Source organism: Microsporum canis, genomic scaffold (genome assembly GCF_000151145.1).
Source record: "Microsporum canis CBS 113480 supercont1.6 genomic scaffold, whole genome shotgun sequence".
Lineage (NCBI taxonomy): Eukaryota > Fungi > Ascomycota > Eurotiomycetes > Onygenales > Arthrodermataceae > Microsporum > Microsporum canis.
This window is the reverse complement of record NW_003299164.1, coordinates 2,369,997-2,387,710: the sequence shown is the minus strand read 5'-3', so window position 1 is coordinate 2,387,710 and position 17,714 is coordinate 2,369,997. Positions and strand designations below refer to the sequence as shown.

General features: G+C 47.2%; 5 protein-coding genes across 5 annotated transcripts; 1 reads left to right on the top strand and 4 right to left on the bottom strand.

The window, feature by feature from the left end:
- Nucleotides 1-688: 688 nt before the first annotated feature.
- On the bottom strand, nt 689-1,868 carry MCYG_07019 (N-terminal amidase; the record flags this gene model as incomplete). The annotated part of the gene is made up of 2 exons (XM_002845009.1): nt 689-1,641; nt 1,709-1,868. 2 exons carry the CDS (start codon nt 1,866-1,868, stop codon nt 689-691), a joined length of 1,113 nt encoding a protein of 370 aa, XP_002845055.1.
- A 1,253-nt stretch (nt 1,869-3,121) lies between these two features.
- MCYG_07018 (80 kD MCM3-associated protein) lies at nt 3,122-7,557 on the bottom strand (the record flags this gene model as incomplete). The annotated part of the gene is made up of 8 exons (XM_002845008.1): nt 3,122-4,116; nt 4,179-4,406; nt 4,613-5,015; nt 5,165-5,571; nt 5,670-6,630; nt 6,691-6,870; nt 6,942-7,120; nt 7,293-7,557. The coding sequence occupies 8 exons, from the start codon at nt 7,555-7,557 to the stop codon at nt 3,122-3,124; spliced, it is 3,618 nt and encodes a 1,205-aa protein (XP_002845054.1).
- A 978-nt stretch (nt 7,558-8,535) lies between these two features.
- Nucleotides 8,536-10,412, bottom strand: MCYG_07017 (zinc-regulated transporter 1; the record flags this gene model as incomplete). The annotated part of the gene is made up of 5 exons (XM_002845007.1): nt 8,536-8,794; nt 8,874-8,973; nt 9,054-9,851; nt 9,912-10,082; nt 10,148-10,412. The coding sequence occupies 5 exons, from the start codon at nt 10,410-10,412 to the stop codon at nt 8,536-8,538; spliced, it is 1,593 nt and encodes a 530-aa protein (XP_002845053.1).
- A 1,143-nt stretch (nt 10,413-11,555) lies between these two features.
- On the top strand, nt 11,556-12,389 carry MCYG_07016 (uncharacterized protein; the record flags this gene model as incomplete). Its single annotated transcript, XM_002845006.1, has 3 exons — nt 11,556-11,670; nt 12,107-12,122; nt 12,149-12,389. 3 exons carry the CDS (start codon nt 11,556-11,558, stop codon nt 12,387-12,389), a joined length of 372 nt encoding a protein of 123 aa, XP_002845052.1.
- A 1,841-nt stretch (nt 12,390-14,230) lies between these two features.
- On the bottom strand, nt 14,231-16,033 carry MCYG_07015 (conserved hypothetical protein; the record flags this gene model as incomplete). The annotated part of the gene is made up of 4 exons (XM_002845005.1): nt 14,231-14,868; nt 14,947-15,531; nt 15,611-15,824; nt 15,908-16,033. 4 exons carry the CDS (start codon nt 16,031-16,033, stop codon nt 14,231-14,233), a joined length of 1,563 nt encoding a protein of 520 aa, XP_002845051.1.
- Between the last annotated feature and the right edge of the window lie 1,681 nt (nt 16,034-17,714).

Genomic DNA, 17,714 nt, shown 5'->3' with positions numbered 1-17,714 from the left:
GAGTAGCCAAACAATCTCCTCTCGCGGGCCGTATCTTTGGCCGCTCGAATAGACGGCCGGGTAGATGTGTTTCCCCGGTTGCAGTACCACAGACTGCCAACCATGGAAGCCATCACCTTGCAGACTTTTTCACCGGTCTCTTAATACATACAGTAAAAGCTGACACCGGCTATCTAAAGTTGCTTTTTTTGCCTGTCACTATAAAAAAAAAACAATACACGGTAATAAGTCTTGGGCAGCAAGTTGTAGAAATTCTGGAGGCACCACTTACCACCATCATCTCACCCCTTTCCTTCACTGCTCAGGCTCTGCCATCTTGGGTTCTTCATCTTTGACTGGTCTCCCTTCATCTGCCCATCCACATCTCACAGCAGTTAACCTGCATGAACTGCCTGGAAGGTGAGATTTGAGAGGTCAAAGGGAAAAGCAAGACAAATGAACTTGTTTTTACGTGGGAGGTTGAGCCCTAACTGGGGACCATCACGCTTCAGTCACATGGGCTCAGGTGATATCAAAAAATCTAAGATTGAAAGGCTAGAAAGAAAGCCACCCCATCCTCACCAGGTGCACCTACAAGCCTCTGGTAGTTGTATTTAAAATGCGATAGGTATGGCAAGTTGGCTTGGTTGACAAATATATCCAAATATACGCATACACACCATCACACCCATACCATCAACATAAAATATCATATATTTACAGTTCCTATCATTCTGGGCGTCGAGCTAGTATCGACCAGACAAATGCCTTCCTCTGAAGCCCCAAGCATATCCCATATAAGCATCTCAACTTTGTCCACATTCCCATCCCCCACTTTGTGTGGACAACGTCGTATACCGACTACGCAACTTGACCCGGCATACCTTGCAGTGTCTTTCCCTTCCTGTCCCTCCTCTTCCCCTGCTCGGTTGGCAAACACGATGATGACTTGCGGCTCAGCCACTCTGTCAGAGCCAATCTCATCTTTTACCTCCCCATGCTCCTCATCGGGTAGGAAAAAGGGCGCAAACCGGGAAATCCAATACTGAAAGGTATCCATATCTGGTTTGTCCTCCATAGTAGCTAGTTCCTCGGAACTTAACAGTGTTAGCCACGCCATGGATACAATCACTAGCCTCGCGCCGCTTGACCGAGCGTGAGTTGCAAATTCACAGGCACTATAGGGCGCGATGAACTTGTAGGGATTGATGTCCATGCATATTCCCACGGCGGTAGGTATTTCATTTCTTGGAGGAGCGACTGTACTGGAGGTGTCACCATCGCTGTCCTCGGGTATCTTTTGCTGTAGCCCAGCCGACAGAGGCATCAGGAAGAACCCGCTCTCGTGGGATTCACCTTCATGAGCCCATGGGTCATCCGTATAGTAAAGGTGATGCTTTCTATAGTTCACCAAAGTCTCCCCAGACTCTCTGACAATAATCAGAGAGTTGAATCGGCGTTCGTCATGCGGTTTTCTCGCATCTTCCCCTGTCTTGGCTTGCATAGGCAGTTTAGGCTGCAGAGGGGGGCAGATCTCAGGGTAGCCCACTGCGACAACAGAACCTAGTTTCTGAGCAATCCTTCGTGCCCAGCAAGCGGAAGGCCCGGCCTCCGATGGCTCGAGGTATGGTCGTACAGCCTTCAAGGATGGAAAATTATATCCTATATAGATGAAGCATGAGTTGAGTCGTTTGATATATATGGTATCTATGTGTAGCACAACACTCACCACTGAACGCCATCTCTGGCAAAACCAGTAGATCTAGCCCTTTTCTTTTGCCATTGCTTTGAAGCATGTTTTCTAGCTTTCCCACCAGTACATCAGCTCTCCGGATATTGCCCTCGACGTCAGCGAGCCGGGGGCGTAACTGAAATGTCGCAATCCTCATCGCCGAAATAGATTAGGTGCACTGAAAGCGCACGAACAAGAAACCGAATTATGCGGAACCAGAAGGGTAGTCTAAACGATATCTAATATTTGTAAATCTATGTTCTTTGAATTCCCTGTCTCCACAGATGACGAGGAGTTCTGGAGCCTAGATATCCAATTAGTCATCCTATTATATAATGCGTCAATGCCACATAACTGAGTACGAGGTATCATGGAGATATATGAGAAAGACAGAATACTTTTATCCCTTATATCCTATGTTTATAAAACCAGATACCGCACGTAGTTTTTGAGGTTTGAAACCTTCCAAGGCCTCGACGGAGGCTGAACCATAACCGGGATTATAGATTATCCCCTCCGAGTCCATACCCAATCCGGGGCTCTGCGTTGCCGCTTGAATCGTTGCTTACTCAGCCGTCATCTTCTCAACGACGACTTCATTTTGCTTGGTGGTTTAACTAACAAATATCAACATGGGATTCTAGGGGCTTGGTAGCACTCAATAGGAGCAAGGCATGCAAGCTCTTCGCTCTCCCCTAAGATGAGAAACATCTCAAATATGTAGGATTATTGGGTCCTATCTGTACATTCTCCCGCTTACTTAGTTATCTCCTCAGTACAGTCATTAGGACTTTTGTGGTTTAACATTATACCCGTTGACACACTGAGGTAAGGCTGTTAGGTTGCGAAATGTGGCATAGTTAGCCCCCAATGTCCGACCAGCTTAATTGTAAACTAATTAATAGTGATTTACTTCACCGCCCCAAAAGTTACATCAAAAGTTCCGCCAGGGGGCTGTGCATCTTGTCTGCCAGGGGTGGACCATGAACTTTTGTTCTTAAGCCACTTATCCATCTTTGTCATTCATATGTGATGAGGAAGAAGCAGACACAGAGGGAAGAATCTGTCAGTTTTCATTTGAAGAAGACAATGTTTAAGTAGGTATTCGCTCCATGAGGTATAAGGCAAATCCAGGTACAGGGACTCATAAAGTCTGATTGATGGATGTAAATAGTTCAAAATTATACCATATAGGAGAACGGTGGGTGGGAATCAGGACAGATAAACTAGTTCACTTGCCGCCAAACTCCTTTTCTTTCCTAGAGAACCGTGCCAAAAGTAAAAACAAAAAACCCTATGCTGAACGCCCAAATGCTAAAAATGTTCTGAAAATATGTGATAGACCGCACATAAACCATTAACTGCTTATCGCAGAGAGTTTTTTTATTTGGTGCTCAATGTTGAAATCCCTTAGCGTTGAGGTTCCTTTCCATTATCCTTGCTCATTTGTGGCAATTCGTGAGCGGGTATGATGGGTTTAATTGCCAGGCCTTTAGCCCCCGTGGCCCTTATCCTCTGCTCCGTTCGAGAGAGAGTCCTGCCCAGGCCAAGTGGTGAGGAAGGAGCAAGAGCAACATCATAACCGTTGACGACTGCGCGAGAACCATCAAAACTGGGCTGAGATCTGATACTCGACCTCCCAAAGGACGAGCTTGACGGCGAAGAAACCGACCGGCTAAAGTCCGGGGCTTCATCCCATAACCGAGCTCCCTGAGACAGCGTATGTGCAGCTAGCCTGGCGGCGGAGAGGAGAAGTTCGTCTTCGTCGATGGCGGGCCTCGAAGGTTGGGGGTTAGACGTCGGTGGCCTCTTGTGCCTAGGCCTGTTCACCTTCACAAGCTCTTCAACCGACAGCTCATCTTCTGGAGTTAGCCTGGCCGCTTTCGAGGATCTCTTGTGGATTTCCAGTCTCTCCACGAGGTCGTCGGCTTTCCGTTTCATAATGTCTGCTTCTATCGATACTCGTCTAGCAGCTTCTTTTTGCGAGGCCTTCTTTTCAGCCGCCTCTCTTCGTGTAATTTCCCGCTGGCCAGCCCGAAGCTCACGCTCGAGCTCCCGTTGGGCTCGTTCTTTCGCTTCTGCTTGACGCCTGGCTTCTTCTCGGTCCTCCTTTTGCTTTCGTAGAGCTTCACGGGCTGCCTCACGAGCAGCAGCTTCCTGCCTCTCTAGTTCTCGTTTCCTAGCCTCAGCTTCCTCACGCTTTTGCCTCTCCATTTTTTGCTCTAGCTCAAGTGCTTCTCTTTTTAGCCTCTCTTCTTCATCCGCCTCCCTTGCTTCAGCCTCCTCCCTCTCTTTCTTTGCTTTTTCTTCCGCATCTTTTAGTTCTTGCGTGGATGGCCCAGTTTGGAAGTCGACACTCCGCTCAGCTTGGCTTGAAGTTGTTGCTTGAGCCATCAGCTCAGAATCTAAATAGTGACAAGATTAGCCATGAAATTTTTGCCAAAGGTTAGGTGAGGGATGGAAGTACCATCAAGTTCGAAGGGAGATGATGCAATAGGAAGCATCGTTGAGGAAGATGGCATGGGCTGTGTATTCGATGTATCTTCCGTCAAGTCAATAGACGGAGTTGACAGGGGTAGTGGGGATGCCTGGAATAGGGTGAACGGAGAATCTGACGGCGTTGTGCCGAGAGTAGCATCTCCTTTTGATGGTGGAACTGTTGGCTGGGGTAGCTCTTGGGGTGTAGGAAATGAGTCTACGTTGTATCAGTATGAACACGTCATGTTCTTGATTAGCGGAGCCAAGCTTACGTTGTCCAAACGGAGATGGCTGCTGTTTGATAGAGCTCCCCGGGAAGGGCGTGAATAAATTTAAGGATCGTTTCTTTGAATTTTCATCTGGTTAATGTTAGCAATCCATATTCCAATAGATCTTGGGGATTATATCATTCCTAATGCTAACCTTGTGAAGGTGTGGATGCTTGCTGGGCATTTCCGAATGGGGAATTGGACAACTTTATCTCGGGTTGTTTGGACTCGGTTGGTGCACCAAGTTGTGAAGGGGTGCCAAAAAGAGACTGTTGGGTTCCAGAGGAGCTTTGATTTGTTCCGGTTGATTCGGACGTACCGGTAAGGGCGGCAGAAGCAGTGCCAAATACTGAAGAAGCAGGGATACTTTGATTCCCATTGCCATTGGGTGAAGATGAAAAAGACGGCAACCCGAAACCAGTTGATTGAAATGTCGAAAACGTGGGAGGGTTAGACAGGGCTGCCAACGAAACCTCGCTTGTACTTGGCGGCGTCGGTGATGATGAGAAAGGCGTTGGTGTTTGGGCAGGGCTTGGTTGTCCAAACTGGCTAACCGGCTGAACGATAAGATTAAAATCAGCGTCTATATACGGAAAGCAAACTCTTCGATCTATTGGTTTTCCAATGTCGATAGAATTTATCCAACACAACAGGGAACCAATGTGGTAAAAGTAATGATATCAAAGTGCGAGAGTTAGCTACGAACCTTTATGTTTGGATTTTTAGGGAAGAAAGGGGAGGCTGCTGGCGATAGCTGGGAATTAGATAGAGAGCTGAATGGAGAATTTTGCCCAAATTGGGACACATGGGCGCCTAACGAGGGCATAGTAAAGGTTGAAGATGCTGTCGGTTTATCAATTGTTTCAAAGGGAGACCGCTGTTCTGGTTGTGCAGGTTGCTGTTGATCGTCTTCATCGCTAACAAAGAGTCCCCCTTCGTCTTCCTGCACCGATTGAACGGACGGCTCATTTTGAAGAAGAGTCGTATCAATCATTTTGTGTCTGATGGCTTGTGAGACACTCATCCCTAGGATAACAGCAGCCAATGACCTTCCGCATCGTTTTTGTTCCACTAGCCGGTATGAGAAAGTCTGACGGGATGATGGTTGAAATGCTGTTCACAAAGCGTTAGGAATGCAACAAATATGCTTCTTGTATTTTGCCAATCAAAGATAGAAGCGATGAGTAATTTAATCTTTCCGGGGTACGCACCAATTGAATCCAGTGGGCGGCTAGCCCAGTTCAGATAAAGCTGTCCTTCACTATTGGTCGCAAACTGGAGATCTTGCTCCTCACAAAAGGCGATTGTCTGGTCATCGTTATCGAAAGCCAAAGCCGTGGTGAGTTCGTCAATAGTCCATTCTTGATTTTTATGCTGTTGAGAGGCCGGTTGCCGACAGTATGCTTTCCATATTGACCTTATCGCTGTTTGGCGCACCTGGTTAAAGTATACCTCTGCCACACAGGCCATTAGATACGATACGCTCTTTGATTTGACAAGCCTGAAAAATCGAGAGTAAAGCCCCTGTGCAAGCGGATTAGGTCGTTTAGCGTCCAGTGTTCCCTGGTATTCCCAGGTGTTCCCTGCCGCTGCAAACATCTCCATTGCTACTTGGACTCGAGGCGACTCTCTTAGTTCACGAGGCCATTTCTGAACTCGGGCTTCAAGGTCTGGGCGTTGGTCATGAATAGAAAATAAGATATAATATGCTCTGAACTCGGCCTCGTTCGGAAATTCAAGTCTTCCCCTATTATCATCATAATAATAAAGAAGGGAAAGAAGGGTATTATTCAGTTGCTCTCGCTCCTGATGATGGTCAAATTGTTCTTGGTTTGTAGGGCTCGACAGAAGATGAAGCGAAAGAATATGAAAACGTGCAATTCTCTCGAAGCACTTGACGGCAATGTCAATATCTTGCCGCTGGCTAACTTGCTGGATGGATAGGTCGTTTCGTACTGAGCGCGTTCTATCCCAGACGAACTTGTGTATTAAACCAAGAGTCTCGTCACTGGTAGTGACATGTCGAAGCATATAATTGATTGTTTGAAGTAAGGTTTTAGGAGTTCGGATGTCTGAGGGCAGCTGCTCATCTTTACCGGCAGCTGATCGTCTAAATCGTTTTATCATCCTCCCTTCCATATTACTAGATACCCCAGATTCCGGATCAACGTGCTATTTAAAATTAAAACATACTAGTCAGCTTCGTCCTCACAAGGTAGTGAATAAACAAACCTTTTCGCATTTATCCACCATCTTCTGAACTATTCTTTCTACTCGTTCAAACTCGGGGCACATCTCCATACAGTTTCCAGTTGGGGTAATTGCCTGGTTCAAAGTTGTTGGCTGATCTGGGTCAATCATCATTCCGGCTTTGATGGCTTGTACTCGCCGGCCAGCGCGATCTTGTTTCAACTAAAAAAGAGTCAGTTTGGTATAGGAAGCCATCAACATGGTTTCTTCATGGAGTAAGAGGAGAGACTGACCTGTTCATATCGACCATTGTAATCTGTAATACTATCCATGTGCTTTACGCTCGTAGTAGCTGTATCCTTGCGCCGCCTTGGATCCCTAGATCGGTCAACAGCCCCAAAACCCCGCGCACCTCCACGACCTCCACGAGTCTGTCCAGAAGGAGCATGTCGGCTTCCTTGCCCCCGAGAAGCTGAGCCAAGGGGGGAGTTAGCCGGCGTGTTCGGTTTAGGCCCAAATGGATTAAATGTGGGTTGGCCGTTTATCTGAGAGACGGGCGGGGAAGAGCTTTTTTGAAATCCTATAAAATATGGTCAACACAGGCTAGTATGCGTACAAACATCTAATATATAGATCAGCATTACCAGTAAACCCGCCTCTATTGTTAACGTCTCCTGTCTTGAGATTCGCGTGGGATGGGGTGCCAAATGGTGACGAGCTGGCTCCTCTACCATGGGCTCCTCTATTGTTCACTGAATGTCCTTGATTTGGTACATTATTACTGCTCCCAGTAGATGCAGCTGAATCAGGTCGATGTCCCCCCCTTGTAGGCCGGCCACGGAAAGGTGTGCTGGATCCGCGCTTTGAGCCTGTAGAATTCGTAAGAACGGACTTATACAAGCTTGACATCTTCAACTCCCTGATCTGGGAGTGACCTCTTCCCCTTTATGCACAAAGCGAGAATATTATCTAGACGACCATGCCAGGTCGAGGGTTGACAGTGAGTAGTCGTGACTCCGGTTTGCTGTGGGCGGTACCGCATAGGCTGGGCTAGGTGAGAAAAAACACCACCTCTCTTGTTTAAAAGTGCAGTGATGAACTTCAGTCTAATAATCGTAGGCCAATAGGTCTTGAGAAATGTGCATTAATGAGTCGTAAGGCGTATATTATATCTGTCAAGAAGGCCCATTAGCTCATCACACACAGCCAGTTTCTATCTTTCCATCAAGTGGAGTAGAAAATTTGGTGCAAAGCTCCATTTCCGAACTATGGCCTCTATATCCCCATATATATTCCTATCATGGGCTCCCAAGTCCGATATCGCGCGGGGAGCTTTGGAAGTGCAGGGCAGCAAATCCGGGATGACGAAAGCATGCGGTGTCCATAAACGCGCAGTATATAAGGAGCTTGCCAAAGCTTGAAGAAGATAATAATTACGTACCCAAATGTCATAAGCCTGGCGCGCGACTTGAAAAGGCGATTTCAAGCTTGCAGGTTGTTGGAGAGAGCAGTTGACCGACGGAGGTGTTCGCGTGCTCGTTGAAGATGAGCCCAGCAATTAACCCTGTGCCCTTGCGGTGGTGTTCTCGCGAAAGGGCGTTTGCAGCTCTGCGAGCAAGCGACTGTAAATGCTCCAGACCTGCGGCGTTGAATGCGATGGATGAAGCATTTCTCTTCGCCTTTAGTTTTCCGCTAAAGTTTGAGCGTTTGGCGCTAATATCACGTGATATGCGCTTATCAACAGCCGCATTTTTGAATACATATATCTATATTTGTATGATAACCTAGCTAGTAGCATTGTTGGTCTATTGGACATGGCTATAAAACAGAAAATATATAAAAGCAGATAGATCTATAGCATTTACATGACGGGGAGGAGGGTAAAGATCAAGCCCATGCTCCTACCAAGCTCATACCAAACGCACCAAGAAACACAAGAATGCAGGCATACACACGACGCTTTCCTCTCAAAATTCGCCAGCTCTCATCACTGAGGAAATCTTCAGCTAAGAGCTCAACAAGAGAAGCATAGACAAGCAGACCAGATGATATGGCATTCATAGTGCCAACCATGACGAGCCCAACTTCGGAGTCAGGAGAGTACAAACTGTGGGTAGCTAAACCGAGAGCTTGACCGGCTGGTGTTCTAATTGAGAATAGGCTTGTTAGCTAAACCCTTACGTAAACAACAGTAGAGCAACGGTAAGCATCAGCCTATGACTTACGTGCAACCATACGCCATCGCCATCAGCCAGGGCTGTATAGCGTTGGGTTCCCAGTCCAGAGAGGCAATACGAGAACCGAGAGCGAGCCCCTCGAAGCTTTCTGGCTTTAAAGTTAGCATTCAATCCAAATATATTGCAAGGAGCATTATAAATGGTGGAAAAGGTGATTGTAAGACGTACGGTGAAAAGCAATTGCAATTAGTAGTACGACGAAACTACTCCCAACAGACACGCTCAATGCCATTCCAATAAAGACACTATGGAATAAAATTCCAATTTCCAAAAGGATGCATTGCATGAACGCCTTTTGCCGCCTTTGCTCCGGGCTTAGAATGATTGGAACGAATTCACCGGATCCGCCCTGGGTATGGTCGACATTAGCTCCCTGCGCTGAGGGCAACTCAGGCCTTATACTGGAGGCTCTTTCTACCGGCAGTTCCTCTTCGTGGCGGCTAAGACTTCGAGTTAGGTTTGGGGTATCCATAAGTTTCGAGTCGTGGCCATTATCACTACCGGGGTGCGGTCCACCTAACGATTTATCGCTACAAACAATTCGTTCTATGTCGCTAGTTCCTCCGCACACATGCTGAGCGGGGCTGAATACCATTTCTATGATGGCCACTAGAAAAACCGCGGCAAGTGCAATAGCACCTGGCATCGCAGGATATTCACTCGTCCAGAAACCTGACAAGCAGGGGTTACCGAGAGAAGTAAACGCTGTTGGCAGTAGATGCACGAAAGCGGTGGCGATCAAGACACCGGTTCCAAAATGTCTGACGGCGAATAAGAAGGACTGTGGAATGTGCAGACGCGGGTACTTGAGCACCAGCATGGGGAAACCGCAGGCAAAAGACGATACAAACATGATGATGAAAAGTGCGATGACATGGAGAGGCAGGTTATACTCTGCAGCATCCACACCGCCGCTTCCACATGTCGAAGCTCGTTTTGCTTTTTTCATGGGAACTTTTGAAGGGGCTGTAGCAAGGCTTTGATTAGATTGGGCTTATACAGAATGACAGAAGCGACTGGACTTACAATGTGTTCGAAACATGGCCCCTATATGGTATACTACAAGCGTAGTAGCAATGGTAGCTGCCATCCACCAAAAATAACTTTGGTATCGTACAAACCACCGTTTGAATGGGTGAGTCTGGGCGGTTAAGCCACGGACGGTAGACGGAGTCTCTTTGGTAGCAGAGCAAAATTCTTTTTTTTTGTTAATTAAAATTAGATACCATACACGAACGGGTATGTTATTCGGTGTGCCTTACCTTCTCGATAACGAGCGAGTTTTGCATCTGCGAAGGGGAGGCTTGCCGGTGACGGTGTTGCTTCCACAGTCATATCATGCGACTCGAACGCTCCCCCAGGGCAAGCAAGAGACGAAGACGACAGATCTCGTCCATCTCGGTACTGTCTGTCATTGACACGGCCATTGAGATCTTCTCTCTTGGTCAGATCAGAGGGTAGAAATGGCGGGTTCTGGTTCCAGCCAGGGTGGACAAGGTCCTCGTCGGTGCGTGAAGGGCAATTCATGGTGGCTTGGCTTGGTCGAGCTTGATGGAAGAACCGACTGGCATGCAAATATTTATATCAGCGATGGTGAGGGGACAGTCCAGGGGGAAGCAACGACCTTGTCGAGAATGCAAAACGCGGGGAAGAAGAATTCAAGAGAATAGAAACGATAAACTCGTCAGACGATAGAAGTGCCGGCCGTCAGCCCTGGCATCTTTTATCCAGTCTCTGAAAGCTTCTTCCAACAGACAAAATGGGTTTCCGGGAAGTGCTCTTGGCAAGGATACGGTCCCGATTCCCCCCGTGTTGATTGGCCATAGGGAAGTTTCAGAGACAACTCTTTTTCGCCCTTCAAAGTCTTTTTTCCCCCATCTCGGCCAGGAGCAAGACAATATAAGGAAGAGCGTTACTAGGATCGCTTGGCGATGAGAAGGCTGGGGTCTTATCCGATATCACCATCCGGTAGACGTAGTCGATAATATATATTCCCTCTGCATGGACAACGGGAGAGAAGTTGACAGCTCGGTCGAGACCACGCGACAGGCAAGCTTAGTCAAGAGAAGAGGGGGGAACCTTGGTAGAACTTGGTTCAGGGGGCCTTGATAGATGAAAAATAAAAACTAAAGGTTTTTCGGATCATCAGACAGACAAGGACATGATGTAAGAAGGCCTTACGACGTCAAGGTATCGGGGTTTGTCCGCCCAGAGCGTCCTCGACAAGTCATCAAGTGCTCTGTACTCCGTAAGGATTTCTCATCTATGCGATCTGGATCCTAGAATGGTCCCTCCAAGTATCCAAAGTAGGGCTCCCCCTGTTGAGGCCGAAAGAAACCTTTGATGGTGGGCGTCGGGGTCGTTGACGAGGGAAGCGCCTTGCACCTTATAAAAAAAAAAGAAAGAAAAATAAACGCGGGTCACGTTGTGCTTCTCCCTGCTTCGACCAAAGAACGTCAGCTTTCTCTGGGTGGAAATACACCTACCTGCTCACTGCTATGTAGTTGATATGTTGATATGTACATCCAACCGTCGAGTGGGTGGCCGACGGGTAGAGGTCGGTTCGGGCCGAGTAAGCAGCTTGTGCTCCCTCCCTGGGGGTCCACCTGCAACGTACACGAGCACATAACCTCCCTCTTGTTGAACCTCATCTGCTGCATTTCCGCCAACATGTCGACCACCATAACCCCCACGAGCCCGGTGGATTCACAGCCCTATCCTGTTCCTGTCTGTCTGGTGCTGAAAACTGCAATTGCATTTCGTCCTGGTTCCTCTCGTCAACAAGGTATTTTTCTTTTATCCTGCAAGTCCTGTCATTGATTGACTTATGGTCTGAGGAAAGATGCGTCTCCAGGTGCAACTACGGATAACTGCAGAGCTGGCTTGCTAACAAGACTGCAGGGCCATGGTTTTTATTATACAATAATCTTGCCCTGCCAAAGCTCCCGGCCATCATATGACGCTATCAGCACAGATCTTTCAATGGGATTCGGAGCATGCAGTGCGACCTCATCCACCCGATTTTCAACTGCACTTAAAAAAAAAAACTACGTATTAGCCAGTCCGTATGCAGATATTCTGCAAAAAAAAAAATGTGGAAGGGCTCGTCTCATTACCATACATACTTTCTGCCCTGCAGTTGCTACAACTGCAGGGAATACGTGCTTGTTTTCGATATGCATATAATAGTCACCGTCCAAGCATATAGACGTCGCTGCAAGGACTTTCTGCAGTGCAGTAAGTATAAATCGGTTCCCATCCAGATCTCTGCCAGTCCCTCGGGTTCTTCCTAGCTGTCCTTACCCTTTCGACTTGCTCGATTTGGACGCTGCATCAACCCGGTCACCAACACGCCTAAAAAAATCAACCGGTGCGTTAATTGGCGGATCAGAATGCCCAGCCGCTGAAGCCGTTTTCTTTATTACTTCCCTCTCTGCTCTCCCCCTCCCCCTCCTTTCCTCTTTCCCTCCTCCCGGTTTCCGGCCCCCTCCATTTGCTCACTAGTTATGGGACGGCATTGGGCTACATGTCCTCTACATGCGTTGCGCGTTACACCATCCTCCGTACCACACAAATACCAAGGAACACGCGGGCTGTTGATGGATCGAGGCTTGTGCAGCTGTAGAGCTAGCTAATTCTAGGCGCATCATTGGCCTAATCTCGACTGCCTAACCGCATCCCTCACCTCGTTAAATGCACCTCTGGTCGCTTCTTTATCTGAACAACTTGCATGTACCATGCAAGTAATACCTGGCCTCATGATAGATAGATGGAGACACTATCTGAACAACAGCTTTAGCCATTGCAAGCGCATAAAAGCCTAAACAACATCCCTGGACACGCACATATATACACGCATTTTGCAGCAAACTTGATCTGTCGCGGCACACCCACCCGTGGAAAACTATCAAACATGAAAATATAGCAGGCCTCCAAGAGGACGATCTCGGTAGTTCCGCATAACCTCATTATCATATAGTGGACTCCATAGACAGGGCTCGCTCTTCTTTCAACGAGCCACTGTCCTGCAATCTGTTTCGCCTTCCTATTGGGAAAACGCCCACCGATAATAGAGGTACTCTAATTAAAAAAAGATTTGTGGGGAGATTTACTCTCTTCTCCCTCCCCCCCCCTTGGCAGTGAGGCTTTTTGGTCCACAGCAGAACTGGGAATTTGCTGCGTAGGCGAGAGGCGGCTGGGCAGATTCTCTACCGCAGTTTTTGCCCCCACCAACGTCAATATGAGAATGAATATGCAATATCAGAGTCCATATGGCAGTTCGTATCGGATTATAAGGTGAAAGTTTGCCATACACATCAGACCATCTCGGTGTACTCCGTATACCATGTTCTCCGCTACTTCCAAGTAACTTGGACCCTCTTGTTTCAATGATTTTGCCTCAACGTGTTGGCTGTAAAAATTCAGTGCTGAGAATAGGCATACATTGCCGCGCACTGTTTCGAAAACCCCAAGGATATCGAATTGGTTACGTGTGCAGGCGCTAGTCAAGATGGTCGCCTCCTGAAGCCGTTGATGTGCGCACCCAGGAACCAGCGATCAACTGGCCAGTTCCATGTACGTGTGAAAAGAGGAACAAGAACTTATATACTATATATGGATAGAGTATAACGGAGGAGAAAGGATACTTAGGCAGTATATCCCATGATATGGGTTTATGTCCGCTTTTACTGGCTTTATAGAGAACATGAAGATGTATATAAAAATAATGATCAGTTGACGAAATAGTATGAACATGTTAAAATATCAAAACCAGGCCACCCGTAGATATCACTCCCATAATGAACCACGTTCCTTCATCCCGCCGAAAACTCACCATAACAGTAACCAACAAATCCATACCAACAGCAAGGGCGTATGTGTGTGCGTTTGCCTTTCAGAACGTTTCTCATTTTCGCCACCTCCTTTTTTTACCTTTGCAACTGAGAAAAGAACGTAGATATCAGCCAACCCCCCTTTTTCAGTCCAATTTTTTATGCATCAACGATGAATGCAGTCAAGACAGAATGAAACGAAATCAACAATGGAGAAAAGGATATTCCTGAAGAAAACACGAGATAGATTAGGTAGCTCATAAGAGGAGAAAGAAAATATGTTAAGATATCCAAGAGAAAAACCATCAAGCGAGCCGAAAGAGCTCAAGCCATACATACATGCACCTCACTTGGGCGAGAGTAAGACCAAAAAGGGGGGAATACAGACAAAAAAATACCGAGCGAGGAAGGAGTAGTGAGTGATCTCGTCGGCCGGAAACCGGATTCCGTCGCAGCATGGGCTTTTAAGTGCGCCATGGGTGAGAGGAATAAGAATGAGAAACTGTTCATTGATCATTTATATCGTGCAACTGGATCCGATTCCTGGCTGCTTTGGGCTAGTAATTGATGTGTCATCTGCCCGGAGTTGAATGGGTTGCCGTCCATCGAGATGTAGTCGAAGGATTGATGCCTTGAGCCGTGCGGTTCGGGAAGAGGGAGGCCATGGGTCTGCTGTAGGCTGGAGTTGGGTGCTTCACTGGTGACCATGGAAGGAGGAGCAAGGAGTTGTTGCGGTACGAGGTGGTTTGGGGCATATTCCACAGGGCTGTATAGGGGTTGTTGGAAGGACGACCAGTGATGGCCGTCTCTGATGGTGTTGATATGTTCATCAACGGGGGATGTGGCGAAATCTGACTGGGAGAAGTATTCGATGGTTTGATCCGCGGGAGGCTTACTTTCCATGCCTGTAAAGTCAGCGAGATTTGGGGTGCGGAAAAGGTGAGGTGGCTTGTGGTCGCGGACGAGGGACTGCCTCTTCGCTATGTGGTGTGAGGATGAGAGAGTAGGATATTTTGTGGCTTGGGACTCCATTGCCTTTCTCGATTCGTCCGCGAGGGTTGAGCTCTGGCCGGCATCGCTCATTGCTCCGGATTCGCGTTCGGATTTGGTGTTTGCATCTCTGTTAACGACATATACCACGGCATTTGCATCTAATATATCCCACAGTCAGTTCATGTGAGGTGTCCTTGACGTTCCCTTGCTAGCTCCAAAAGGCCTACCTGCTTCGCCTCTCTCATAGCACTCCTCCGCCCTTCGGACCTTGTAAATCTCATCCAGGATATCAAGTCTCTCACGGGGTTTTATCTGTCTCTGTGCATCCCTTCCGGCCTCTTCTAGCTTGTCGGCAGTAATCCCATGGGTCTTTCCAAGCTTGCGGAAGATGTGAACAAGGAGGCGTATCCGTTCTGGCTTCTTTAAGTGATCGGGTTCACGGTGAATGACACCTGTTGGCCACCAATCTGGCTTGGTCTTCTCCGGGTCTCCCTTCTCTCCGGGAGCACCTCGCCCTCCATTATAAGGATGCTTGACTTGCTTGCGTGGTTCGATGATTTTGATATAGGCCTTTGCTACCTGACGACAGTTGATCTGCTGGAAAGCTCTGAAGGCGGACTCGTAGTATGCCTCAATCTTCTCCTCGTTTCCTATTTCGAGTGGTACCATCTCGACTGCTTCCATATCATTGACCTGCTCCTCTGGTTCTACGGGAGCCTGGTGAATTATCTCTCGGCGACGCTTCTTTGGGAAGTCTGGGTTTGGGAAGACATCTACCTCCTGGGCCATAGACCACGGTCTTCCTTGGTATGAGTCGTCTCCTAATAAGACATTGATAAGCAAAGGGATTTCAAGACAAGAGCAAAAGAAAAAAACTTTCTCAATAGGCTGGCTACCAACCGGCAAAGATAGGGGATCTATCAAGAGCCTTGACTCCCGTTGCCCTTTCAAACCAGTGTTTGAATTCCGAGGTAAAGACGGGGCCATTGAACTTTTCGAGAAGAGAGGAATGGAACTTGAGCTGTCCAGACCAGTCGATACCCACTAGTGCAAAATGGGGGTATGGAACTTTCAGGGCAGTATTGGTAGCTGGATGAGCACCGGCCATCATGGGCTTTTTGTTTTTTTCATCCAATGTCAGTCAAATGAACGAAATTCCAAGTCACACCAGAATTTGATATCAGACTGTTCACATACCGGCATTGTGTTCCATGAAGGATACTCCTCGACTCCCTGAGCCTGAGCCTGGCAGTGCATAGAAGAGTACTGGTCCATCCCCTTCATGTTGACACGGGGACGGCCTGCCTCAGAGTTGACTACCATTTTGTAGTAGTCTGAAGACGGGGGCTCACTCGAGGTGAAACCCGTTCGATGCCTTTTTGCTGTTCAGTGTGTAGAGAGAGAAAATGAATGATAGAACAGAGTAAAATCTTTCTCCGCTCTCTAGCCCAGAGAAAGATGTGGAAGAGAGTGATGGTTGAAGAAGTGGTGACGAGTGCTATCAAGATCTATACTGTGGCACCGTATATAAAAAGAGAGGAAATGGTGGTGGATATCGGGGGATGCCGTGGTGGTTTGTATGTATAAAAGGAAGGGTCTTGGTTGATGATGTTAAAAATCAACAACGAACTGAACAGATATCAATCTGTTGGTATTCGAGTATGATCGAATAGTATAGATATGTGGAAGAACTTCAAGTAGTAGATTTATTGGAGAGGGTGATAGGTGGGAGTGGGAGTAGAAAAGGGTGGCTGGTCGCCCAAGGGGAGAGGATATATATGGACGAAGTATAGATGTATGAAAAAGCAAAAGACGGGAGGCCTTTTTTTCTTTTTTCTTTTTCCTTTTCTTTTTCTTTTTTTTATTTTGGAGGGGTTCTTCTCTTCTGGCTGGATGCAGAGGAAATCAAGATGCGATCGGATCAGAAGATAAGGTCTGGAAAGGGTATTCAAATCATAAATATATTGGTTCGAACGTGTAGATGGCGAGTTGTTAGAAGCAGCAGCAGCAGCAGCTAAAAAGAAAAAAAAAAAAGAAAAAGAAAAAGAAAAATAGAAAAAAAAAACGGAAGATGCAGCGTACCTTTTCTTTTTTGCTGATAACTTCTTGATCCACAGACATACATAAATAGTGTTACAGACCACCCAACGCACTGCAGGGCCCCCTTCGAAAAGAAAAAAAAAAGGGCACTTCTTCTTCTTCTTCTTTTTTTTAAACAGCTTTCTTGCAAAAGACTGTAGACTGTGCATCAAAACTGAATACCCCACAAGTCACCTAGGGCCATCCTGCGGTGGCTTTTTTATTTTTGCTTCTTCTTCTTCTCTTCTGCTTCTTCCTCCTCCCAAGCAGTTGAAGATGACCTAAACAGGGTTTCCCGAATAATTCAATCACATGGAACCAATATGTCGATCAAGATGAAGCAGCGGGTTTGGTGCGTTTCTGTGCTTTTTGATGTGCATGTTCCGCCATACGTTTGCCCCAAAACTTAGGCGAGACCTGCTTTGGTTGACTTTGTATACATAGTAGGATACCGTACGGGGAGTGAGGAAACACACGGCGAGCAGGTTCAGGCTTCGACACTCTCTTGATGAGCTTCAAAGCCGACAGGCCAGCGGATGGCCCACTCCGTGTCTGTGCGTATAATTATATCGCCTTGAAGAGGGAGAGTTTTATTGCTAAAAGGGGGATAAGAGAAGCAAAGGGAAAAAGAAAAGGGAGCCCAGAAAAAACAAAGTATAGAAGAGTAAGTATGAAAAAAAGAAGAAGATGTATAGAAGAGGAAAAAAGAAAAAGAGCAACAAGAGATGGAAGAGATGGAGAGATGGAAGAGAGAGAGCCCACTAGGAAGAAATTGATAGGCTGCGTTGACCCTTCACCTGGGTTCACAAGGCGAGGTCGAGATGGGGAAGAAGAAGTAGTCGTAGTAATAGTAGTGAGAAGACAAGCAATTTCTCGGGTGACTGTCGAATGGAGACGCCTGACTCGAGCGTTGGGACGTCGGCTC